The following is a 26,215-nucleotide window of genomic DNA, read 5'->3' on the forward strand; positions in this document are numbered from 1 at the left end:
TTGTGTAGCCCACCATTTGGAGGTGGGCTCTCTACACCTTAAACCCTTAATTCAGTGTCAAGTTTGCCAGTCAGTCCTGGTGGGCTTGTGTGCTGAATAAGGCTTGGCAAGCTTGTGGCCTTTCTTCATGTGCAGCTTGAACTTGGAAGCTGTGCTTCCACCAGAATGAGAATTTGATTCCCATTTAGCACAGTTCATCACAGGATTTTTTTGGTTGGAAAAGACCTGTGGGATCATCAAGTCCAACCATTAATCCAGTACTGCTAGGTCACCACTAAACCTTGTCCCATAGCACCACATCTATATGGCTCTGAAACCCCTCCAGGGATGGGGACTTCACCACTGCCCTGGGCAGTCTGTTCAGTGCTTCACAACCTTGTCATGTATTCATAAAGAGCAGAATTATTGTATAATGCTTATAAAAAAAATGGCAGGTCTTGGTAAAATACTATTTGTTGTAATGCAGCAGTGTGTACTAAGTACAGGTGTTCCATTGATATCTATTTTTGAATTTGATAGGATTTCGTAAATGAAAGCTGGGGTGATTTACTGATTTGTTTTTAAATAAGAAGCTGATACTAAACATTCTAATTTGAAAACCCCTTTGACTGATAAATATTTGATGTGCACTGAAACATCCTCAAAAAATGAAATATGGATGAGTGGTAGGAAACCTTGCAGTACCACAAAACACTGAGATTTGATAATTTCAAGTGCAAATGTCTGCCCAGGGATTCTTGATTCTTTTTAATGAAGATAGCGCTGTATACACGATCAGCATGAGTGCTTCTTAAATGAGAGAGTTCATCTCAGTAGCATCTTCTGAAGAAAATCACAGCAGAGGTTTATTTTCAGCTGCCTTTTCTCCAGAGATTTGGAAATATTTTGTTTAGATACAGTTAAACATGGCTTTAGATTAAAAAAATGAACTAACAAAGTCAAATGATTCTTTTCCGGTTTAACGCAGAAATTGTTTTAATTGTGTTCATTTACCAGGAGCAGCACACTTTGTAGTTTGTAAATGGTTTGTGGAAGAGCAGCTTGTAATAATATTTGCAGAAGGCATGAAAAATACTAATTGCTTCTGTCATTGTTTTAATTTTAACAATGTGTGTGCATGTGTCTGAGTTTGGGTTTTTTGATCTCTTCAATAGGTACAACCCAATTGGTAATGACATCAGCCATAACCTGAATTCATACTTCCCATTATACATTTCCTGGGCTGTATTTTTTTTTTTCCTTTTCTGAAAGGCTCATTCCCTCCAGTTTAAATTCCTTTTTAAGCGTGGAAATTTGCTCCCAAACTCTGTTGTCTGCTCTGTTCCTCCTGCCCTCATGGGTTGTGCTATGCTGACCATAAATTATAAGAGTGTGTGGATGTGCAGCTTCCCAGGACTGTGCTTGTAGGTTTGTAGCAATTACTTTTTGTGCTTTAGATTGCAAAACATAAATCTGATGGCAGTCAATTTGAGGTTTTCAATCTGTCCTCAGGATGGTGCAGTTCTCAGTCCAGTCTGCTTTGCTGTCATCTCTGCTGGGCTCGGGAGGTTTCAGCAGGGTTAAAACCAATTCAAAACAGAGGGGGGGAAAAAAAAAAATCTATCTTTAGAAAAAATCTAGGCTGTTTCTCAGCATCCTGAAAGCTGTTTTTTTCTTTGGTTTTTTTTTCTTTTCTTTTCTTTTCTTTTCTTTTCTTTTCTTTTCTTTTCCTTTTTGCTTTGCTTTTGCAGCATTGTGGTTTGTCTTGCATGTACTCCTCTATTTTCCAGCAGTAGCATTGGCCATGTTGAAAGTTCGTTCTGTTTAGAAACAGGCTGTTTTTCCAAGCAGAGCTGGAGGCATGGGTGATGTTCATATCACAAGATTGCACCTTGATACGGTCCCTTAAAAACTTGGAACTATTTCCAACCATATTAGAAATGAACATGTATCTTACCAGGGGTAATGGCTTCTAAGTGTGAGAAGCTCTATTTAGGTGAGACACGAGGAGGGAATTCTTCTGCATGAGGGTGGTGAGGCACAGGAACAGGTTGCTCAGGGAGATTCTGGATGCCCTCCATCCTGGAGGTGGTCAAGGCCAGGTTGAATGAGGTATTGAGCAACCTGGTCTAGTGAAAGGTGTCCCTGCCCATGCATGGCAGGGGGTTGGAACTGGATGATCTTCAACGTCCCTTCAAACCTGAACCATTCTATGAATCTAGGAAATATATCTATAATGTTTTCAGCCAATGTAATTTTTAGGAGGCTGAAATAGTGTTGTTTTTTTTTTCCCTAGGGAAATAACTAGTTAGGGTGTTCATTCAAAAAGAGTGAATGTCACTATTGTTTTCATGGTTGTTTAGTGAAAATGATAAATAACGGTTTGGTAACATTCAGATAATTAGAGCAGCAGATTAGAAATGGTTTTGTGTTCTGATTTTTTCATAAGTCTTTTATTATACTACTTATTCTTGTGTCAAAATACAATGTATGCTGAAGTTGCTGTTGTGGCAAGAGGGATAAGGAAAGCTGAGATTGTTTTGAAGCCCTGATTAAATAATGACCCTCTGAATAATGACATTGGTCAGGGAGTCTTGGAGACCAATATGGTGTCTACACAAATCTGTACTTAGATGTCAAATCATGGGCTCTGTTCAACTGCAGTAATTGTGTTTAGCTGAACAGCCCCCGTGTGAGGCTGCTATTGTGAAGTGAACTTGAACTGTCCAGTGTTTATCGCTTGGTAAAAGGGTCATAAGTGCTGTGTGGGATGTCTGTGATGGCCTGTGGTATAGCCATGGAGAAGGGAGGTGTGCCAGCAATCTGTGTCTCTCCTTTGTCATTAGGATGTCACGGATTCACAGGTAGCATTGGACTGGGAGTGACCCTCAAAAATAATCTTGTCCAACCCCACTGCCGTGAGACCTCTGGCTAGACCAGGCTGCCCTGGGGCCACATTCTTCAGAAAAACAAAGTGAAACCACTGATTTGGCAGCCTGAATCTGAGTCAGCAGTGTGCTCAGGTGGCCTGGATCAACAATAGTGTCATCAGCATGAGTAGGGAAGTGGTTGTCCCCATGTACTCATGTGTGGCCATACCTTAAGTTATGGGTTCAGTTTTGTGGCCCTTACTACAAGAAATACATTGAAGTGCTGAAGGTGTCCAGTGAAAAGCAATGAAGCTGGTGAAGGGTCTAGAGAACAGGTTTGGTGAGGAGCAGCTGAGGGAATTGGGTTTGTTGAGCCCGGAGAAAAGGAAGCTAAGGGGAAACCTTCTGGCTCTCTAAAACTCCCTGAAAGAAGGTTGGAATTGGGTGGTGGTTGGTCTCTTCTCTGAGGGAGAAGTGACAAGACAAGAGGAAATTGCCTCAAGTTGCACCAGTGAAGGTTTAGGTTAGATGTGAGAAGAAACTTCTTAAACACGGGACCAGGCTTCCTATGGAGGTTGAATCCCCTTCCCTGGAGGTGTTTCAAAGAGGCAGAGATGTGGTGCTGAGGGACGTGGTTTAGCACAGGACTGGTAGAGTAAGTTAATGGTTGGATTTAGGGACTTTGATCTACAGCAGGTCTCTCTGGCCTGAACCCTGTCCATTTCAGCAGCTGCCTTGGTGGAACTGCCCCATCTCCTGGGACCCACAGTCAGGGGCCTTGCAGCCCCACCCATGGCTTGCAGCCTCTTCAATTTGTAAAACAATGAGGGTGCAAGATAAAGGACTCCTCTTTACAACCATCTGATAATGTTTTGCTCCCGAAGGCTGGATGTGGAAATTCTCCTGGGATGGCTTGGCAGCAGGAGAGTTTTGCTCTTCTTCAGTGCCTTCCTTCATTAAATCTGGAGCTTTTTCTCCCTTTTCTGACTTGGAATCTACTCTGCTGTTGATTAACACTGGAGGTTTTGTTGGAGTTTTGGTTGTTGGGTTTTGTTTTGGCTTTTGTTTTACTCCCCCCTCTTTCATGTAAATGATGTCTTGCTATTTTCCTTGCTTTTTGTTCATTTTTAATTAGAAGAATAAATGCTTGCATTCATGCACAAATTGCTTTGAAGTGCTGTAGGAATTCAATTCATGAGCCTCCCCTTAGTCTCAATCTTTAATTTTTTTTTTTGATGAAGTGATAACATCTAATGGCTCTGCTCTTTCCAGAAGATTACATTTGTTTGCAGCGGGTTGCTCAACCTCCTTCTGTGTCCCAAGATAAAAAGTTAAACACAAGGGAGAAAGATTAATCAGCTAGCTCCCATTGAGGTTTTGTTTCATGGAGGTGTGACTCATGGTAACAACTCTGCCAAAGGCTACTAGAAAAACGGTAGGTACTCAGACAGAGCCCCTGCACAAGCACACAGGTGTCCAGGCTGCTAGCTGCACAGAGTGCTGGAGCCTGGCACTTGGAATGGAGGGTGAAGGACACAACACCTGTGTGAGGTGTGACCAAGTGAATTATCTTCTCAATCTGGTGGCTGAGCTAAAGGAAGAAGTATTAAGACTCAGGACTGTAAGGGAATGCAAAAGGGACTTAGGTATGTGGAAACAGGCTTTACAGAACCCCCCAGTTGAGGGATGTGACCCCAGAAACAGGGGGAAATGGGTACAGGTCCCTGTTAGGAGTAGCATGGGGAATCTATCCCGGCCTCCCCCATTGTCCTTGCAAAATAGGTATGAGGCCCTGCAGGTTGAGGGCAGTGTGGATGAGAAGACAGAAGAGGAACCATCTGAGGGGATGCCTAAAGCAAATCTGTCCCCACCAACCATCAGGACTAGTACCATAAAGAAAAAGAGGAGGGGAATTGTTGTTGATGACTCTCTCCTGAGGGGAACAGAGTGACCTATATGTCGTCCTGACCCACCCCCAGGGAAGTCTGCTGCCTACTTCGGCCCTGGGTAAGGGACATCACCAGGAGACTACCAAAGCTAATCCAGCCCTCTGGCTATTACCCATTGCTGGTAATCCAAGCTGGCAGCGATGACATTGATAAGAAGGGCACCAGGACAATAATAAATGAATTCAAGGCCCTCAGACGATTGATGGGACAGGAGCTCAAGTGGTGTTTTGCTCAGTTCCCTCGGTGGCAGGGGTGTACAGTGAAAGGAAGAGGAGAACCCATGCCATCAACAAATGGCTCAGGGGATGGTGCCTGCAGTGGAATTTCGGGTTCTTTGATCAAGGGGCAACTTTTGCCGCACCTGACCTGGACCTAGATGGGGTGAATCTATCCAGAAAGGGCAAGAGTGCTCTAGCACTAGAGTTGGCAGGGCTCATTGGGAGGGCTTTAAACTAGGTTTGAAGGGGGTGGGTGATGAAACCAGTCTCTCTGAGGAGAGAGTGGGACATAAACTAGAGTTAGATGATAAATCAGCAGCCCAGCTGAAGTGCATGTACACCAACGCACGCAGTATGGGTAACAGACAAGAGGAGCTGGAAGTCTTGATTCACCAGGAAAACTATGATGTAGTTGCCATTACAGAAACATGGTGGGATGATTCACACAATTGGAGTACTGCACTGGGTGGTTACAAGCTCTTTAGGCAAGACAGGTGAGGGAGAAGAGGAGGAGGGGTGGCCCTGTATATTAGGGAATCTCTAGATGCCACAGAACTTGAGGTAGAGGATGAAACACCTGAACACCTTCTTTGCCTCAATTTTTAACAGCAAGGCAGGAGGAGTTCAGGACGAGTGGCCTCCGGAGCTGGGCGATGGGGTCGGGGGGCAGTGTAATGCCCCGGAAATCCATGAGGAATTAGTTCGGGACCTGCTGAGCCACTTGGATATTCACAAGTCCATGGGACCGGATGGGATCTATCCTAGGGTGCTGAGAGAGCTGGCAGATGTGCTAGCTAGGCCACTCTCCATCATTTTCCTCCAGTCCTGGCTCACAGGTGAGGTCCCAGATGACTGGAAACTGGCCAACGTGGTCCCCATCCACAAGAAGGGTCGGATGGAGGAACCTGGAAACTACAGGCCAGTCAGCCTGACCTCAGTGCCAGGGAAAGTGATGGAGCAGATTATCCTGGCGGCAATAACTGCGCACCTGAAGGATGGCCAAGGGCTCAGGTCCAGCCAACATGGATTCAGGAAGGGCAGATCCTACCTCTCCAACCTGATCTCTTTCTATGATCAGGTGACCCGTCTGGTGGATGTGGGGAGGCCTGTGGATGTGGTCTACCTGGACTTCAGCAAGGCCTTTGACACCGTCCCCCACAGCAAACTGCTGGCCAAGCTGTCAGCCCGTGGATTGGACCATTACACTCTGTGCGGGGTTAGGAACTGGTTGGAGGGCCGGGCCCAGAGAGTGGTCGTGAATGGTGCCACATCCAGCTGGCGGCCAGTCACCAGTGGTGTCCCCCAGGGATCAGTGCTGGGCCCTGTCCTCTTCAACATACTCATCTATGATCTGGATGAAGGGGTAGAGTCAGTCATCAGCAAGTTTGCAGATGACACAAAGTTAGGGGCAGATGTTAGTCAGTTAGAGGGTAGAAAGGCTCTGCAGAGGGACCTCGACCGACTGAACAGATGGGCAGAGTCCAATGGGATGGCTTTCAACAAGTCCAAGTGCCGAGTGCTGCACTTTGGCCACGGCAACCCCATGCAGAGCTATAGGCTGGGGTCGGAGTGGCTGGAGAGCTCCCAAACAGAGAGGGACCTGGGTGTGCTGATCGACAGCCGCCTGAATATGAGCCAACAGTGTGCCCAGGTGGCCAGGAGGGCCAATAGCATCCTGGCCTGCATTAGGAATAGTGTGGCCAGCAGGAGCAGGGAGGTCATAGTGCCCCTGTACTCTGCTTTGGTTAGGCCACACCTTGAGTACTGTGTCCAGTTCTGGGCCCCTCAGTTTAAGAAGGACATCGAAACACTTGAACGTGTCCAGAGAAGGGCAACAAGGCTGGTGAGAGGCCTTGAACACAAGCCCTATGAGGAGAGGCTGAGGGAGCTGGGATTGTTTAGCCTGGAGAAGAGGAGGCTCAGGGGTGACCTCATTGCCCTCTACAACTACCTGAAAGGTGGTTGTAGCCAGGAAGGGGTTGGTCTCTTCTCCCAGGCAACCAGCACCAGAACAAGGGGACACAGTCTCAAGCTGCGCCAGGGGAGGTTTAGACTCGAGGTGAGGAGGAAGTTCTTCACCGAGCGAGTCATTCGTCATTGGAACGGGTTGCCCAGGGAGGTGGTTGAGTCATCGACCCTGGAGGCGTTCAAGGGGAGATTGGATGTGGCACTTGGTGCCATGGTCTAGTCATGGGGTCTGTGTTGATAGGTTGGACTCGATGATCCTTGAGGTCCTTTCCAACCTAAGTGACACTGTGATACTGTGAAAGGATTGAGTGCCTGTGGGTTAAAATCAGAGGGCTAACGAAACTGGCATCCTGGTTGGAATCTGTTATAGACCACCCAACCAGGCTGAAGAGGCAGATGAAATATTGTATAAGCAACTGGAGGTTGTCTCAAGATCATCAGACCTTGTCTTTGTGGGAGACTTTAACCTGCCAGATATCTGCTGGGAACTTAGCAGAGAGGAGGCAGTCCAGAAGTTTGAGTGCATGGAGGACAGCTTCTTGATGCAGCTGTTAAGTGAGCCTACCAGGGGTCAGGCCCTGCTTGACCTGCTGTTCTCAAATAGAGAAGGGCTGGTGGGAGATGTGAGGCTGTCTAGGGTGCAGCAACCACGAGATAGTGGAGTTTTCAATATGCAGGGACATAAGGACGAGCAATAACAGAACCCTTACTTTAGACTTCTGGAGGGCAGACATCAGCTTATTTAAGCAACTACTTTGGAGAGTACCCTGGGTGGCAGCCTTTAAGAGCAAAGGGGTCCAGGATAGTTGGACCTACTTCAAGCAGGAGCTCTTGAAGGCACAGGAACAGGCTGTGCCCATGTGCCGAAGGATGAGCCAGCAGGGAAGGCGACCGGCCTGGATGGGCAAGCAGCTCTTGAAGGAATTAAGGGAAAACAAGAGGGTGTATTGCCTTTGGAAAGGAGGGAGGCAACTTGAGATACGTTTAAAGATGTTGTTAGATCATGTAGCAGAAAAATGAGAGAGGCAAAAGCCCAGTTAGAACTCAAGCTGGCCACTGCTGTGAAAGACAGTAAAAAGCATTCCTATAAATATATTACTGCTAAAAAGAGGAGCAAGAAGAACCTCCACTCTTTATTGGACCTGGAGGGGAATGCTGTAACTAAAGATGAGGAAAAGGCTGAGGTACTAAATACCTTCTTTGCCTCAATTTTCCACAGTAAGGCAGGAGGACTTCAGGATAACTGGCCTCCTGAACTGGTAGATGGGGTTAGGGAGCAGTGTAGTACCCCTGAAATCTATGAGGAAGTGGTTAGGGACTTGCTGAGCCACTTGGATACTCACAAGTCCATGGGACCTGATGAGATCCATCCTAGGGTGCTGAGAGAGCTGGCAGATGAGCTGGCCAAGCCACTGTCCATCATTTTCCACCAGTCCTGGCTCACTGGAGAGGTCCCAGATGACTGGAAACTGGCCAGTGTGATGCCCATCCACAAGAAGGCCTGGACGGAGGAACCTGGAAACTACAGGCCTGTCAGCCTGACCTCAGTGCCAGGCAAGATTATGGAGCAGATCATCTTGGGGGCAATCACAGCACACCTGCAGTATGGCCAAGGGATCAGGCCTAGCCAACATGGATTTAGGAGGTGCAGGTGCTGCCTGACCAACCTGATCTTCTATGATCAGGTGACTGCCTGGTGGATGTGGGGAAGCCTGTGGATGTAGTCTACCTGGACTTCACCAAGGCCTTTGACACTGTCCACCACAGCAAACTCCTGGCCAAGCTGTCAGCCCATGGCTTGGACAGCAGCACTCTGTGCTGGGTTAGGAACTGGCTGGAGGGCTGAGCCCAGAGAGTGGTGGTGAATGGTGCCACATCCAGCTGGCAGCCAGTCACTAATGGTGTCCCCCCAGGGATGAGTGTTGGGCCCAATCCTATTCAGTATCTTTAATCTGGAGAACAGTATTCTCAGGGGAGACCTTATTGCTGTCTACAACTATGTGAAGGGAGGTTGTAGCTAGGTGGGTGTTGGTCTCTTCTCCCAGACAACCAGCAACAGAACAAGAGGACACAGTCTCAAGGTGCACCAGGAGAGGTTTAGGCTGGATGTTAGGAAGAAATTCTTCATAGAGAGAATTATTGGCCATTGGAATGGGCTGCCTGGGGAGGTGGTGGAGTCACCGTCACTGGAGGTGTTTAAGAAGGGACTGGACGAGGCACTTGGTGCCACGGTTTAGTTGATTAGGTGGTGTTGGGTTATAGGTTGGGCTTGATGGTCTTGAAGGGCTTTTCCAACCTGGTTAATTCTATTCTAAATCTAAGTCTTTTCCAACCTCATTGATTCTATGGTGTACCACAGCTTTTGGAAGGAACACAGGAAAAACAGTCCTGGGGACTAACTGACCTCCATTCAGCAGGAGCCAGCTGAAGGTGGGTTGCTGGATGGCCTGGGCCAGCTCTGCTCCTCTGGCCATTGTTCTGTAGTGCCTGAAGGTGATCACTGACCTTGGATGAACACTAGCAATTGGCTTGGAAAAGTGGTTTAGCAGTTTCTTCTAAAGATTATCTTCTTTGCTTTACTGACCTGGCGATTATTTGTCACTTCTCATGTGGTCACTTTTTTTTGGGGGCCCAGAACACAGTGTTTACTTCTGTTGTAGGTAGGTTTAATCTTGTTGGTAGTGTCAGGTCTTCTGGCTCATAAACCTAACAAGGAGAAGTTGTCAGGAAATCAGTCTATCAGTGCTCCCTGAGTTCATTCCTCCCCTGCCGTGGAAGCAAGAGGAGAAATAGCCCCTTTCCAGTGCTGGTTGATGGGTAATTCTCTTTTTGTTAGCATGTAAGTAGAATAAAAATTCTTCATTATGAGGGTAATGAGGCACTGGAACAGGTTGTCCAGAGCGGTTGTGGATGCCCTGTCCCTGAAAGTGTTCAACTCCACATTCCATAAGGCTTTCAGCAGTCCTGTCTAGTGGAAAGTGTCCATAGGTGCCTGTGGTAGAGAGTCCTCCTGTACCTTTTGTTTCAGACACTGACTCATACAGGGAGGAACAATCTCTTTCAAATTGCGCTGTTCAGCCTGGAGAAGAGAAGGCTGCCGGGAGACTTTTAGAGCAGCCTTCCAGTACCTGAAGGGGGCCTACAAGAAGGGGAGAGACTTTTTACAAGGGTTTGTTGTGATAAGACGAGAGGAAATGGACTGAAGCTAGACGAGGGGAGATTTAGAATGGATATTAGGAAGAAATCTTTACAGTGAGGGTGCTGAGACACCAGAAAGTTGCCCAGGGAGGTTGTGGATGCCTCTTCCCTGGAGGTGTTAAAGACCAGGTTGGATAAGGCCTTGAGTAACCTGCTGTAGTGGAAGGTGTCCCTGCCCGTGAAAGGAGAGTTGGGACTGGATGATCTTCAGGGTCCCTTCCAACTCAAACTATTCTGTGATCTATTTTTTTCCCCTTGAAAAAAGGGTTAGTGCCTTGCGTGGAAGCAGCTGAAAACTGACAGCTCTGTGTTAAAGTTTGAAGTTTTTTGTGTCTTTCAGAGTGGGTCAATATTGGACAGTTGTGGTTAAGAAGCTGCAGCAGCAGTTGCAGGGGAAAGCTGTTATCAGGCTATTTATTGTCTGGATGTTGATGGTTCCTGCTGAGAGATCCTGAAAAATGATACTCTTGGACCTTTAAAGCAAACAGCTCTGCAGTTTCGTTAGCATCAGCCCATTCGTTTTACACACAGAAGTTTGGTGTTGTGATTTATGAAGTATAAATTCCTGTGTTTAAGCTTGCTGGGCTTGGGTGTTTTTTTTCTGATTCAAGTAGATCTCTTCAACACCTCACTCCAGCTTTAGTGTTCCAGTGCTGCAGCATTTCTCCAAACAAACCCCATCAGCTTCTGCCTTGCTTGTGTTAAACAGATCAGGAAACTCATGTGCTCTCAGTGTGTGTCTGTGTGTCCCTTTGGGGTTTGGACTTTTTTGACTTTGCTGTAAAATCACACAGTCCTGGCTGGAATGTTATTTGATGGAACCATGTTGCAACCACAAAAAAGTGTGTCCAGCCGGTTGTGGGAGGTGATTCTTGCCCCTCTGCTCTGCTGAGACCTCACCGGTAGTGGTGGGTCCAGCTCTGGAGTCGTCAGCACAGGAGAGACATGGACCTGTTGGAGCAGAGCTAGAGGAGGCTGTGAATATGATCCAAGGGCTGGAGCACCTCTGTTGTAAGAACAGACTGAGAGAGTTGAGGTGGTTCAGCCTGGAGAAAGAGAAGGGCTCCCAGGAGACCTTATAGTTTCCCAATATTTGAAGCCTTCCAGTGTCTGAAGGGGGCTACAGGAGAGCTGGAGAGGGACTTCTTACAAAGGTATGGAGTGACAGGATGAGGGATAATGGCTTCAAACTGAAAAAAGATGGATTTAGATTAGACACCAAGAGTAAATTCTTCTCTGTGAGGGTGGTGAGGCACTGGAACAGGTTATCCAGAGAAGTTGTGGAGACTCCAAGCCTGGTGGTGTTCAAAGCCAGACTGGATGGGGCCTTGAGCAAGCTGCTCTAGTGGAAGGAGTCCCTGCCCATGGCAGGGGATTTGAATTAGATGATGGTCCCTGCCAACCCAAACCCTTATAATTGTATGTTTCTTCTGCATACTTGCTGTATATTGAATTCATGACCAAATTGAACAGACCCAGTAATTAAAATACCAAGCTCTTTTGGCTATAGAAATGCATCTCTGTATTGGTCTGCTGCTTAAATGTTTCCCCATCTTTAGTCATTTTGACATGAGCTTGAAAACACACCAGGAAAACGAAACCTAGGCTTCTCCCAGTGGGATGAAATTTCAGGACAATTTTGCTCCTGACAAATGCTTAAACTTACGTTCTCAACAAAATGCAGCCAGTTGAACAATACCCAGTAATCAAAACATTTTCAACCTGTACAAAACCCCACAACATATAAATGTTTTCAGTTTCACATCCTAGAAGCTGGAATGAGGAGTGAGTGAGTGTAGGGAGGGCAAATCCAATCCTGTTGAGAAGACCATCTGCTTTATATTTGAAGGCTGGGCAGCAGAACTTCCCTTGTTCTGAAATACTGCAGTAGATGTTGTCGTGAGTATAACCTTAGTCGAGTTACACTGGCTAAAGGAATAAGCGTTTTAACATGTGGAACTCATTTTCTTAGAGTATTTTCCCCTTTCACTCTTTTTCTTCTTCCCTCTTTGCTGGTCCCCTGGAGGGGAAAAAAAAAAAAAAAAAAAAAGAAAAAGAAGAAAAAAACCTGTTGGTTCTTGATTGCATTTTTGGCAGTTTCTAAGTTTTCCATAGTTTGCTCTCCTCCCAGATGCCTGAAATTTTCCAGGGAAACACATTTTTCAAGCAGTGTCATTCCTAGTTATCATCTCCCCTTCTGCATCACAGAATGCTAGGGGTTCAAAGGGACCTCTGGAGATCATCAGGTCCAACCCCCCTGCCAGAGCAGGATCACCTGAAGTAGATTGCACAGGAGCATATCCAGGCGGGCCTTGAGAGTCTCCAGAGACAGACTCCACTACCTCTCTGGGCAGCCTGCTCCAGTGCTCTGCCACACTCAAGGTAAAGTTCCTTCTCATGTTTAGTTGGAACTTCATGTGTTCAAGTTTATGCCCACAGTAATAGGCATAAAGTGGTATCTTGTTGTGTCATGGGGGAACTACTGTTGAAGAGGCTCTTGAAACAATCCCAAAGTTTTTTACCTCCCACAGGCTTATGGTAGTAGGAAATAAATACAGACTGTGATAACTTCCTACCATAAAAAGTGAGACCCAGCCTGAATTCCAGTTCTTCTGTTGTCCTCTGTATTGTACAAAACACTTTGCTGAAGTGCTGGCCACAGACTGGGAAGCAGAGCTGCAATGGGCTAACATGGCATGTGGCAGAAAATAATAGTACCTTGATTTTTAAATAGTGAATTGGTAAGCAATCTTCATTAAGATAAAAACTGGGAAGAGAAATGATGTTTTCCTGCTTAAAACCTCAAATATTGAGGAAGGTGTGTGCATGAGCACGTGGAGATAGACATCTGCAAAGATATACACTTGCATCACGAGTGCCAGGTTTTCTGTTCACTTTGCTTATAGAAAAGCTTTTTCTCACAATTAGTATGTCCCCCACTACCAATTCCTCTTCATTCCAAGTAATCCTGTGTAAATTTTTTATGTAAAGTGGGGAAAGTAATTTAAATGATGTTGCCAGAGGATTCATGTAAATGATAAGGTGGTTTAACAACACTCCAGCAATAAAGGTTACAGAGCACAGACCAATTATGCCCATTGGTGATGCACAGAGCTTCTCTGAGCAAAATACTGGTAGTAGGAGATGGACTGGGCCAGGGCAGTAGTCACAGTAATCATAGAATTATGCAATTACTTTGAAGAAGAGACCTCTAAGATCATCAAATCCAACCATCAACCCAAGACCACCAGGGCAGTTAAACCATGTTCCAAAGTTCCATGCTCACACATTTCATGAACACCTCCAGGGATGGTGACTCCACCACCTCCCTGGGCAGCCTGTTCCAATGCCTGACTGCGCTTGCAGCAAAGAAATTTTTGCTACTCTCCAGCCTAAACCTCCTGTTGCAGAATTTCAGGCCATTTTCTCTTGTGCTGTCACCTGATACTGGGGGAAAGAGAGCAACCCCACCTCACTCCAGCCTCCTTTCAGGGAACTGTAGAGAGCAATAAGGTCTTTGCATTTCCTCATTTTTGAGCTGAAGGTGCTGCTCCTGGTGCCTACTCTTTGAAAGCTCCCACCTGAGCCCAGCTTGTGAGCTCTGTGTTACATGTCTCTGTCAAGATACCTGTGTGTTTGAAAATACCATAGTAGACAAATACCTTAGTTAGTTATATCCTTGCGGAAAACTTGTCCTTTTCTGAAACCAACAGAAGGAGAAAGGCATTGCTGGTGTGGGTCCAGAGAAGGGCAACAAAGCTGGTGAAGGGTCTGGAGAACAGGTCTGATAAGGAGCAGCTGAGGGAACTGGGGTTGTTCAGTCTGGACAAAAGGAGGCTGAGGGGAGACCTCACTGCTCTCTACAGCACCCTGAAAGGAGTTTGGAGTGAGATGGGTCACTTCTCTCTAGTATCAGGTGATAGGATGAGAGGAAATGGCCTGAAATTGTGCCAGGAGAGGTTTTGGTTGGAGATTAGGAGCAATTTCTTTCCTGAAAGTGTGGTCAGGCATTGGAAGAAGATGCCTAAGGAGGTGGTAGAATCATGATCTCTGGAGGTCTTCAAGAAACATGTGGATGTGGCACTTTGGAACATGGTTTAACTGCCCTGGTGGTCTTAGGTTGATGGTTGGACTCAATGCTCTTGGAGGTCTTTCGCAATTGAAACATTCTCTGATTCTATTTCCTTCTAGACCTGTAGCTATTGCGTCTGTCCCTGGCCTGAGCAGGCTTTTTATACCAGTCTCTCATCTGAGTGGTTTTGCCTTTCACTGTGTTTTCCACCAGTTTACTTTAGCTTCTTCTCTGTATATTGTAAAATTTCTTAGAGGAGAAACACAAAGCATGTCTCTGCTCTCCTGGGAAGCCACTATTTAATGTTTCTCGGGTTTAGAAAATGGTAACAAAACAGAATGTGATACGGCTTCAGACACTGCAAAAATAAACCCCAGACAGGAGCCACAGGTTTCCCTCCAAACAATCCTACTCAGTGAGTTTCAGCAGAGAAAGGATTTGTTGAATATTTGTTTGCTCACCACTTTTTAAAACGTTAACCTTTAAAATAAGAAACAGGGCCCTGGTTAGTAGCTGCTCGAAGTTTTAAACCGCATTGCAGCCCTGCTGAGCTAATACATGTGCCCTTTGCTACTGCTTTTCTTGGTGTACTTTTATTAATATTACTGTTTTATTTTCATCCTGGAGTACCCAAATTTGACAGTACCATCAGTCTACAGCCTAAATCTGCTGAAAGTTGGAGTTTTGCTTTGTTGTTTTCATGTCTTCCAGTGTAGATGGCAAACCAGCTTTGATGTATTTACAGCCGAGTGGATATTTGACTAATCCTGGCTCTGGTTTTCCTGAGTCTCTTTGTGTTTTTTTCCAGATTCTTCTATTTTTCCCCCTGACTCTCTGTTTTTCCTGATTCTCCCTCCCTCTCTCTGTGTGTTTTTCTGGGATTCTCCCTCCCTCTCTGCGTGTTTTTCAGGGATTCTCTCTCTCTCTCTTTCTGTGTTTTTCTGGGATTCTCCCTCTTTCTCTCTGTGTTTTTCCTGACTCTCTCTTGTGGTTTTTTTTCTTTGTTGTTTGGGGTTTTTTTTGTTTTTCCTGATTCTCTCTGTTTTCCAGTATTTGAAGATGTTATTTCTGTTGGTGGGGAGATGGATTTGGATCTTGTTTGGCAAATAAAGTGATGTGCAAATGGTTGAATGCCCTGCAGAGCAGTTGGTGCTTGTATTTGGTTGGAGACCTTGGGGATTTGGGAGTGGTGGCTTTTTTTGTTTATTTTGATGCAGTGCTGACAGTCAGTCTGGGGGCTTTTGAAGTGTTTTCTCACCAGAGTGCATTGCTGCTGAGTGTATTTTAATCTCAAGGAACTGAGGGAACAAGCCAGTTAATATTTTGTAGTTTATGCTAAGCTTGGTTAGGAGTCTTCTACCAGTTTGAAAACTTGAGTTGCCTTCAGTTTCAAATTATGACTAAAAGTCACCTTAGCCTTGTTTTGGCACATCACAAAGCTAAACTGGAGCTGACCCCTTATCTCTGGCTTGATGAAAAGCTGACTCCATCCCATCCGGAGATGCAGGTTTGGGTGCTGAGCCCATTCATCACTGTCAGACTCCACCTGTAGGAGGCATTAGCTGGTGGTGGCCCCAATCTTCCCTATCCCAGTTTTAAGGACCCCTGCCCCTGAGTCCTCTAATCACTTCCCAACTTATCTCACTTGTCAAATATTTGTCCTGCTGTTCAAAGCTAGAAGGGAGGCCAGCTGGTGGCACCAAGAAGCTCTTGGTGGCATTTAAAGTCATTAAAGGATATCTCTAGGTACTGGAGAAGATTATTTTCCAGGAAGTTGCAAGTGCTTTGACCCAGACAGATAATTAAAGACCTAAGAAAACCAAGAGGCTCTAATGTGTTGGAAATGTGTTTGTAAAATCAGCTCCAGTTTTCTGAGGACTCCATCCAGGCTGTCATCATGTGCACTTGCACCCAAAAAGCCAACTAACTCTTCCTGGGCTGATCTCCAGCAACTTGGGCAGCAGGTGGAGCGGGGGGATTCTGCCCCTCTGCTGAGACCTCACCTGCAGTGCTGGGACCAGCTCTGGAATCCTTAGCACAGCAGAGACATGGACCTGTTGAAGTGGGGCCAGAGGAGGTGACAAAAATTATCAAAGGGCTGGAAGCCTTCTACTGTGAAGCTGGGCTGTGAATCTTGGGGTTGTTCAGTCTGGAGGAGGCTCTAGGGAGACCTTTTAGCAGCCCTGCTGTATTTGAAGGGGGGTGGGGAGGGACTTTTTACAAAGGCATGGAGTGTTACAGTGAGGGGTAATGGCTTTAGACTGGAAGAAGCTGGATTTAGATGACACATTAGGAGAAAATTCTTCCCTGTGAGCATTGTGAGACACTGGAAGAGGTAGCTGAGAGATATTGGGGAAGCTCCAAGTCTGGCAGCATTCCAAGCCAGGTTGGATGGGGCTTTGAGCAAGTTGCTGTAGAAAGAGGTGTCCCTGCCTATGGCTGGGGGCTTGAAACTGTGTTATCTTTAAGGTCCCTTCCAACCCAAACCATTCTGTGATTCTGCAGGCTCATAGGTACACTACACTCAGCTCTCCTGAAGCCTGCATGTCTCAGAGCTGTCACAGAGCACCAGAAATCCTTCTCTGGTTCCTGCAGGTACCATGATTTTCTCTTCTATTTGTGCAGCTACATGTGAGTGCTGTGTTCACCAAGGGGAGGGGAGGATCAAGATCATGAGTGGTGTGATGTGCTGAGCATTGTGCCGCAGGACTTGGGTGTTGCTGGAGGCCTGGGGGCCCCGGGGGTGGCACAAGGCTTTGTGCTCAGCCTCTGCATGCCCCACAGAGCTTAAATGTGAGTATAAAGCAGCAAGAGCTAGACACAGCCAGTCAGACAAGTGCTCCAAGCTTTGAGTAATTTGAAAAGTGAATTACTCTTCCCTGAATTCATAGTTCAGACCTGGCTAAATCTGGGACTAATGGCAGTTCTAACGTTTGCTTTTGGACCAAAGCATGGAAAATCCAGAAGCTTCAAAACTCCTAAGATTTGATGTAATTTTCCATGCTGTTTGCTTCAGAATGTTATGTCTGCAAACCAGTTCTTTGTGCTGGAAACAGGTGAAGTGAGTGAAGCAAAATTTGCTTGCATGTAGGGTGAGCTGTGGCAGCATAGAGCAGCTGTAACAGAATGCTGATTGCTAAGCCAGGTCTCCATAGAATCGTAGAATGGTTGGAGTTGGGAGGGACATCTGGAGATCATCCAGTCCAACCCCCCTGCTAAAGCAGGGGCACCCACAGCAGCTTGCCCAGCATCACAATGGCCAACAGGGTCTGGAATCTCTCCAGAGGAGGAGACTCCTCAATCTCTCTGGGCAGCCTGCTTCAGGGCTCTGGCATCTTCATAGCAAAGTTTCTCCTGTTCAGTTGGAACTTCCTGTGTTCCAGTTTGACACTGAATTCAGAATTTTTTAGATTGGATATTAGGAAAAATTTCTTCATTGGAAGAGTGGCCAAGCATTGGAGAAGGCTGCGCAGGGAGGTGGTGGAGTCACCATACCTGGAGGTGTTCAAGAAATGTGTGGACAGGGCACTTTGGGACATGGTTTAATGGCCATGGTGGTGTTGGACTCAGCTTTTTTCCAACTGAAACAGTTCTATGATTCTGTGAAGAAAAAAAAAATGTTGCTTTTGTTTCCATTAATGTTTTAAGTCAGAAGACTAAAGAAATGTGCTTGATGAAACCAAACTATTGGAGTAGTAAAAGCACTGCAGACATATTGTGGCACCTGCAGGGTTGTAGCACAACTGCAAAGCTGAACCCCAGCTCTCTCAGCCTGTCTTTGTGCTCCAACTTTCTGATCATATTTGTGGCCTCTTCTGGACCTGCTCAACATAGCTGACCAATGTTCAGCAAGAACGTGAATATCTACTAGAGATCATAGTAAATTTGAAGTAGCTAATGACAGCAAAAAGAGCGGAGCAAATGGAGAAAAAGAAGATAAAATGCTGGTGTAGGGCTTGCCAAGGTGTTGGGAGCAGTGCAGGGGATGCTGATAGCTCTGTCTGGTGGAGCATCAGCTTAGAGGAAGAAAAACTGAAAGCTGAACCAGTGTGGTGGTTGCAACCTCTGTGTGTTTCAAGAGCAAGTGGTGATGGGTTAGAGGCAAATAATGCAGGGTGAGCATCTCATTAAACACGTGGGTGGTGGTTCCTGTTGGCTGCTGCCATCTGCTCAGCAGATTCAATTGAACAATGAGGGGAGGGGGGAACAATAAGGTACAGATGTTAATAGTGTGTAAACTCCAATGGGCAAAGGTCTCTTAAGTGTTTAGACTGGTTTGGTCAGTTTGTGGAGCTGGCATTTGGGTCTGTGAAGTGCCCTTAGCTTCATTTGGCGATTGCTCCTTCACTCTGGCTTTCTACTTAAAGGCAGATCACTTTTTCAGTTAGTGAGATTAGCTGAAGTAGAACAGGGAGATGATTCTGGCTTTAGGTGAAATTCTGTGTAGGAGTCCTTGATGAGGGAGCAGATATCCTGAGAAGAATCATAGAATTGTTTTGGTTGGAAAATACCTTTAAGATCATCGAGTCTAACTTTACCGAGGCTGGTGCTAAAGTGTATGTCCCTCAGCACCACATTTCTGCATATTTTAAACTTCTTCAGGGATGATGGGGATTTAACCAGGTCCCTGGAGAGGCTTTTTGAGTGGTGGGAGCCCTTTCAGGGAAGAAGTGTCTTCTAATGTCTGACCTAGACCTCCCCTGGGGCAACATGAGGCTGTTTCCTCCTGTCCTGTTACTAGGGAGAAGAGACCAACCTGGGATTTTGTTGTAGAGAACAAGAAGGTCTCCTCTCAACCTCTTTTTCTTTGAACTGACCAACTCCAGTTCAGGAGTAATTGACCCAGGTAGGGCCTGAGCAGTTTGTGTCTAGCCTCGTTGTGCTGCAGCTCCCATTTTCCTGGGTGGTTTCTCAGTCCTTACTGAGTTTTCACTCTGCTGGCAGTTTGACTAACAGGCTCCTGCTCCCCCACTCTCTGCCATACACAGAGTTTTTACTCACAGCAGAAGATACCATAACGTTGGGTAGATTCTAAATCAAGCAGAAAGAGGTTAAACCCCAGCCCAGTGGCCAAATAAATTCCTGCTGGCACCGTGACTCTTACATAACCATGTGTAATGGTCTCTGGCTTTATTTTGGAAGTTCATAACCGGGGCTGCGTGCTAAAGAGGTGGAAGAAGAGGTCAGCTTTGTGTGAGGACAGAGAGCTCCATTCTGGGTAGCTGACAGTCTATTTCCTCCTTGCTCCTTTTGATGTCTGCAGACTAAATGCTGCGAGGAGAGAAAAATTTGAGTCATTTAAAACATTTTGCATCAAAATGACGTGCTTTAATGTGTGCCCTTCTGATGTTTAAATTATCTTTTCATCTCATGAAGGGGATTAAAAAAATAAAAAGAAGCAGCCAACATGTTTGTAGTTAAAGTGCCCAAGCTGAACTTTAAACAAAGCTCTGGAAGAAGAGGAAGTGTCAATGTACAGGCAGCTTTTAAGAGCTGATGCCTTTTTCTTCTCTCCACCAGCCCCCCCTTCCTTGGCTCTCTGAGACTTGAAAACTGAGATTTATTGCTGCCCTTCCAAATGCTTCTTTAGAATTAGGAGTGCAAATTTTTGGAATTCCTCAAGTCCTCAGGAAGCAGAGAATAAGGGAAAGTGATGAGCGGAGAATACCAAAGGGTTTTCTAGGCAGGTTTTGCCAGTCCTAGCTGCATCTAGCCTTACTAGGGGGAAATCAGCTAAACCTGCATCACCAGATCTTAGGGAGTCATGGATCAGTGATTACACTGGATTTGGGTGAAATGTAGACTTCATTAGGAATTGTAGTTGTTAATAATGTGGAGAGCTGATGGACTTACTGTCTTGCTCTAGCTGTGGAGCTCTCAGCACAGGAGAGGCATGAACCTGTTGGGGCAGGGCCAGAGGAGGCCACCAAAATGATCCAGAAGCTGGAAGTCCTCTGCTGTGCTGACAGGCTGGGAGTTGGGATTGTTCAGCCTGGAGAAGAGAAGGCTGCAAGGGGACCTTACTGTGGCCTTTCAGTGCTTAAAGGGGACCTGTAAGAAAGCTGAGGGCAGGCTTCTGAGCACAGCCTGTTGTGACAGGACAAGGGGTGATGGTTTGCATGAAAAGAAGGACATTCAAAGTTGAGAGAGGGAACTAATTTTTTTACACTGAGGGTGGTGAGACCCTGGCTCAGGTTTTCCAGAGATGTGGTAGGTGCCCCATCCCTGGGGCATCCCTGCTCTAGTTGCAGATGTCCTGGCTGCGACTGCAGGGGGGTTGGACTAGATGACCTTTACCAGCCCCTTCCTACCCAAACCGTTTTGTGATTCTGTGATTTTTATGAGTCTTAGTAATTTCAAACCTGTCAGGTCAAGGGATGAACTCAGCAGGATCTTCATGAACCACTGTCCTTCACCAGATGTGTCCATGCCTACAGATGTATTGTGGGCTTGATGTAACACTGAGAGTCATGGAATCCACAGTGTCAGTGAAATCCCAGTTCCCCTTGAGGCTGGTAAAGAAAAATCCCTTTGACTTATTTATATTTTTTAGGAAGGAGTTTACCATTCATGTTCTTATATCACTGATTTGTGGTACATTTGACATTGTAAAATGTACTTCCCAGTAGATCACTTCTCTGCATCGTGTGTAGAAGCTGCAATAAATGTGGCAGGGATTGGCATGCACTTGAGTAGGAGGACAGGAGAAAGTTAGAACATCCTTCATGAATAATGGGCATGTTTTTCTGGTTTCAATTGTATAATGACTTAAGCTCAAATTATTACTGTTACATTAATTGATAATTAATAAGCAACACTGTATGGAATAGGTTGCCCAGGGAGGTGGTGGAATCACCATCCCTGGAGGTGTTGAAGAAATGTGTGGGCATGGCACTTTGGGATATGGTTTAATGGCTGTAGTGGTCTTAGGTTGATGCTTGGGCTTGATGATCTTAGAGGTCTGTTCCAACCAAAACAATTCTATGATTCTATTCTTGTTTTGCATGGTGTGTAGACATAGCCCTTCAGGACATGGTTTAGTGGTCATGGTAGTGTTGGGTTGATGGTTGGACTTGATGATCTTAGAGGTGTTTTCCCAGCTTAATGATTCTGTGATACTGTTCTCTCTAACCTCTACTGGGTTATGTAGCCATCATATGTTGCTGTTTAAAAAATGGGTAGTAAAGGAGTATGTTAGGGACATTTGTAGGTCTTCCAATGGGGATGGACCCACTGTCACTAAGAGGAAAGCTGCCTTTGGAAATGACAAATCCCGAAGGAGAAATGTAGGTCTATCAGGCAAACTTCTCAGGAGTGCTGTCAGTGCAACTCAAATCCTTCCAATCTTGTTTTTCAGTCTGGAAGCAGAATATTAACAAGGTGCTGAGTGTTTTTCCCTCTACCTAACCACTGTAAGTGAACACTGCTGGCAGTGTGGCTGTCACTCATGTCCCTTTGGGAACAGATGGCAAGCTTTCCCAGGGGAAGACACGGCTCTCACTTCTGCCTTCTGATACATCCTTCTTTTCTTGCCATCAGTGAGCTCAATCTGGTTCTGTTAGAAATGGGTCTTATTTTTCTCTTTCCCAGATACCAAAAATGTCTAAATTCTGCTCACAACCTCTTGTGTGGTAGGTGGAAGCAGAAAGGACTTTTAAAAATGGTCATGTTGGGTTAACTGTTTAGCACTGGAGAACAGTAGTGGCTTGCGCTGCAGTGGCTTTCTAGTATGTTCACACTTTCTTTTTTAGCATCTTATGTCAGTTTGGTAAATGAACTGAGTTTTATAAATAAACCTTCTGTGTCTTTACCTTCAAAACCAAACCCATCTTCTTCCCACAGATCCACAAACACTTCTATTTCTATGGAGGCAGAGTTCCCCTTGGGCTAGCCTGGCATTAGAGACTCCCCAGGTGAAATGGTCCTTTTCTGATGCTGGTTTCCTCACCCCTGTGCCCTTTGGAGTTGCTTTAATGTGACATTCAAGACAAGCCCTCTCTTACACATCCTTTCTGATTTTTCTTGCAGAGGATATTCAACTCCTTTGTGTACACAGAGAAGATATCGAATGGAGAAAGTGAAGTTCAGCAGGTGAGTCCCGAAGCCCCTTCCCGCTGCCCACCAGCAGCATTACTGTCAGGGCAGGAATTGCTGTTTGGATTTATTGTGGCAACTTTCTAGTGTCCAGCAAATCAGATAACAATAAATTACATAGAAATGAAATAGAGATGGGGGTCTATGGGCTGATGATGTGTTTGAGAATTCTATATTGTCATGGAAAAGCTTCTCATCTGCTTTGTGTGTCCTCCCTTTGGAAACAAAAGAGCAGAGGCAAAGCTGGGGCTTTCATGTACCTTGCATTAATTGGTTGGTTTTCATCCAGGAAATCATAGGCAGCTATAGGTTGGGAGGGTCCTTTTAAGCCCTTCATTGCACCTGGGGAGGAATAACCCCTACGTCAGTACACATGAGGGGTGACCTGCTGGAAAGCAGCTTTGTGGGGAAGGATCTGAGAGTGCTGGCAGACAACAAATTCCCTGTGAGCTAGCAATGTGCTCTTGTGGCCAAGAAGGCCAATGGTCTCCTGGGGTGCATGAAGAAAAGTGTAGGCAGAAGGTCAAGGGAGATTCTCCCCCACCTCTACTCTGCCCTAAAAAGGCCACATCTGGAGTACTGGGCCCAGTTCTGAGCCTCCAGTTCAAAGGAGAAAAGGAACTGCTGTACAGAGTCCAGTGGACATTCTACAGATGCTTAGGGGCCTGGAGCAGCTCTGTGAGGAGGAAAGGCTGAGAGACCTGGGGCTGTTGAGCCTGCAGAAGAGCAGCCTGAGAGGGAATCTGGTCAATGGTCATCAAGAGCTAAAGAACCTGTGAAGGGCAAGAGGATGGGGCCAGACTCTTCTCAGTGGTGCCCAGTGACAAGACAAGGGGCAATGGGCACAGACTGGAACCCAGGAGGTTCCATCTGAATAGGAGGAGAAACTTCTTTTTTTGTGAGGGTGTTGGAGCCCTGGAGCAGGCTGCCCAGAGAGGCTGTAGAGTCTCCTCATCTGGGGAGCTTCCAAACCCTGTTGACCATTGTGATCCTGGTAAAGCTGCTGTGGGTGCCCCTGCTTTATCAGGGGGTTTGGACTGGATGATCTCCAGAGGTCCCTTCCAACCCTCACCATGCAGAGATTCTGTGATTCTGTAATAGGATTCCCAAATTACGATCCCATAGAGGGAATCTGCTGCTTGGAAAAGCATCATGCATTTAGTGGCAGTAGGTGGTTGGTCCCAGCACTGTAACAGAAGGGTTTGCTGGCTAGGGTAATGTTTCTCTTGAGTATTCCTGGGTGGTCTGCACACCGCGGAAGGGCCATGTGGGCTAGATTATCCGTATCAGATGGCTTATGAAAGCCAAAAGTGTTTTTAGGAAACCAAGAAACTGGATTAAAACTTCTTTGAAGTCTCAACTATGGATTCTCCACTTAGGAAAAGCTGCTGCTTGTTCCCCAGCCACAGATGCACCTCTTCACCCTACGCAGATATAAATAACTGTCCAAACACTGGAGGTACTGTGATGAATTCAGAGCTGTCAGAGGAGAAAAACGAGGCCCCGGTGAAGTATAATTACTGTGGTTAAAAGCTCAACAGTGAAGTGCATAGAAGAATAATTGAGCACTTCTGTTTCATTAATAACCCAGTCTTGTAGCCTTAATGAATCCCAAGCAATAGAACTGGAGTTTTATGAGTAAGAGTAGTAGATAGAATGGGATGAGCTCAAGCAAAGGCAAACAGACGTAAGCAAATTAAATCCCCAGTTGCTCATTCCTGTTTTTGTCATTCGTTAACATTTTCTTAGTAACTGATACCAAAAGGCAATTAAGTAGGGGTTTATATCAACTGGGATTTTTTTTTTCTGGCAGATCACCGAATTTTTGTAGGGGGCTGGGCTTCAGTTTATTTTATTTTTAATCCCAAACTGTAAATAATGACTTTCAGTTTGTTGAGAAAGTGAAAAACTACAGCTGTCGGCCTTGAGGCCTAACTGTTTAATAGGTTTGGCTTTCCTCATGCCACACAAGGAGTGGTTTACCTTTGGATGTTAAACTGCTTACACTTCTGAGGTCTACAGTTAGAGAATTCCTGTTGCATGTAACAGATAAAACCTCTTTGGCTTTGAATAGGTTATTAAAAATTGGATGGTGATTGCCAAAAATAACTTGGATTGCTTTCCTCCTGTAAGTGACTTCCATATCAGAGAACTCACAGTATGAAAATATAGTGGTGTGAACTGGTGATATGATTGAAGTGGAAGATGGTGAGTTTTGTTAGGGGAAAATCTAGATGAGCTGTTTTCAAGGAAGCCAGCATGTGTTCAGCATCCTGCCAGACATCTGGTTTCTGTGGTGTAGAGAACATGAAACTGGACTCCCAGGAGGAGAGAACAGTGACATAGAATCAAAGAATTGTTTTGGATGGAAAAGACCTTCAAGATCATTGAGCCCAACCATCAGCCTAACAGCACTGTGGTCATTAAACCACATCCCAGAGTGCCATGTCCATAGGTTTCTTGAACACCTCCAGGGATGATGACTGCACCACCTCCCTGGGCAGCCTGTTCGAATGCCTGACCACTCTTGCAGGAAAGAAATTTTTTGTAATATCTAACCTAAACCTCCCCTTGCACAGTTTCAGGCCATTTGCTATTGTGCTATCACTTGGTATTAGGGAGAAGAAACCAACCCCCACCTCACTCCAACCTCCTAGAAATGGTCTATTTACCTTCCAGTACCTGAAGGGGCCTACAAGAAAGCTGAGAAGGGACTTTTTACAAGGGCTTTCTGTGATAGGACCAAAGGGAATGGATGGAAGCTTCATGAGTGGAGATTAGGAAGAAATTCTTTACAGCGAGAGTGGTGAGACACTGGAACAGGTTACCCAGGGAAGTTGTGAATTCTCCCTCCCTGGAGGTTTTCAAGACCAGGTTGGATTGGGCCTTAAGCAACCTGGTCTATTGGAAGGTGTCCCTGCCTATGGCAGGGTGGTTGGATCTAGGTGATCTTTAAGGTCCCTTACAACCCAAACCATTCTGTGAATCTATGCATCTTAGAGGTTTCTTCTAACAGAAATAGTTCTGTGATTCTTTCCTAAAGTCAAGCTGTGTCTCAGCCTGGAAGGACAGGCTTGCTGTAGAACTGTTTGTGCTGATGAAAGGCATGGGCCATCCAAAGCCTCTTTGGCTTCACAACATCAGTACCTGTGAGACAGATGATCATATTAGTGCTCTCTGTCACCAAGCCAGAAGGAAGTGTCTCCCCCATCATGGGAGGAAGGATGCTTTTGGCTTCTGTCCCACTGCCTTGCCGTGTCACATGTCACAGTCATTGCCCATGGCTGGCAGCTTTGACAGTGACACTGACCCAGCGCCAGACTGCTGCAAAAACACCACAGCAACTTGAGAGAAACTAAATGTGGTTCTCTTGAGCATTTTTGAGTATTCTTAGTAGAAACAAGGTCCTGATTTGTCAGCCTCAGGTGCTGCTCTGCCTGCTCAGGTTCTGTAGAAGCTATAATAGAAAGTTCTGCACTTGACATAGTCGCTCTCCTCTTGGCTGGTGAGGTACAGGGAGGTAAGAACTGCTTGGTATTTTGGTGTGCTGTGATTTGTGTTGGGTTGGATTTTGTTTGGTTGGTTTTGGACTGGGTAAAAAGCTTTTGAACTCTTCTGACAGGAAAGAAAGGCAGGCAATAAAGTTGTCCAAAGAAGGGAAATCAAACTTGTGAAGGTCCTAGAGCAAAAGTCTTGTGAGAGTCAGCTGAGGGAACTGGAATTGTTCAGCCTGGAGGTAAAGCAGGCTGAGGGGAAACATTCTGGCTCTCTGCAATTCCCTTAAAGGAAGTCGGAGCCAGGTGGGGGTTGGTCTTTTTTTCCAAGAACAAGTGATAGATCAAGAGAAAATGGCCTCAAGTAATGCTG

At 45.9% G+C, this 26,215-nt stretch overlaps 1 protein-coding gene across 2 annotated transcripts in view; it reads left to right on the forward strand.

Annotated features, from left to right (window-relative positions):
• Nucleotides 1–26,215, forward strand: part of CACHD1 (cache domain containing 1) — a 127,517-nt gene that overhangs the window by 22,489 nt on the left and 78,813 nt on the right. For both annotated transcript variants that reach the window (XM_068140813.1, XM_068140814.1), the window contains exon 2: nt 22,283–22,345. In XM_068140813.1, coding sequence (XP_067996914.1) covers nt 22,283–22,345 — 63 coding nt within the window. The remainder of the gene's footprint in view (nt 1–22,282; nt 22,346–26,215) is intronic.

The sequence above is a fragment of the Melanerpes formicivorus genome, unplaced genomic scaffold, assembly GCF_026170545.1.
Source record: "Melanerpes formicivorus ecotype bairdi unplaced genomic scaffold, bMelFor1.0.p_v2 SCAF_7, whole genome shotgun sequence".
NCBI lineage: Eukaryota > Metazoa > Chordata > Aves > Piciformes > Picidae > Melanerpes > Melanerpes formicivorus.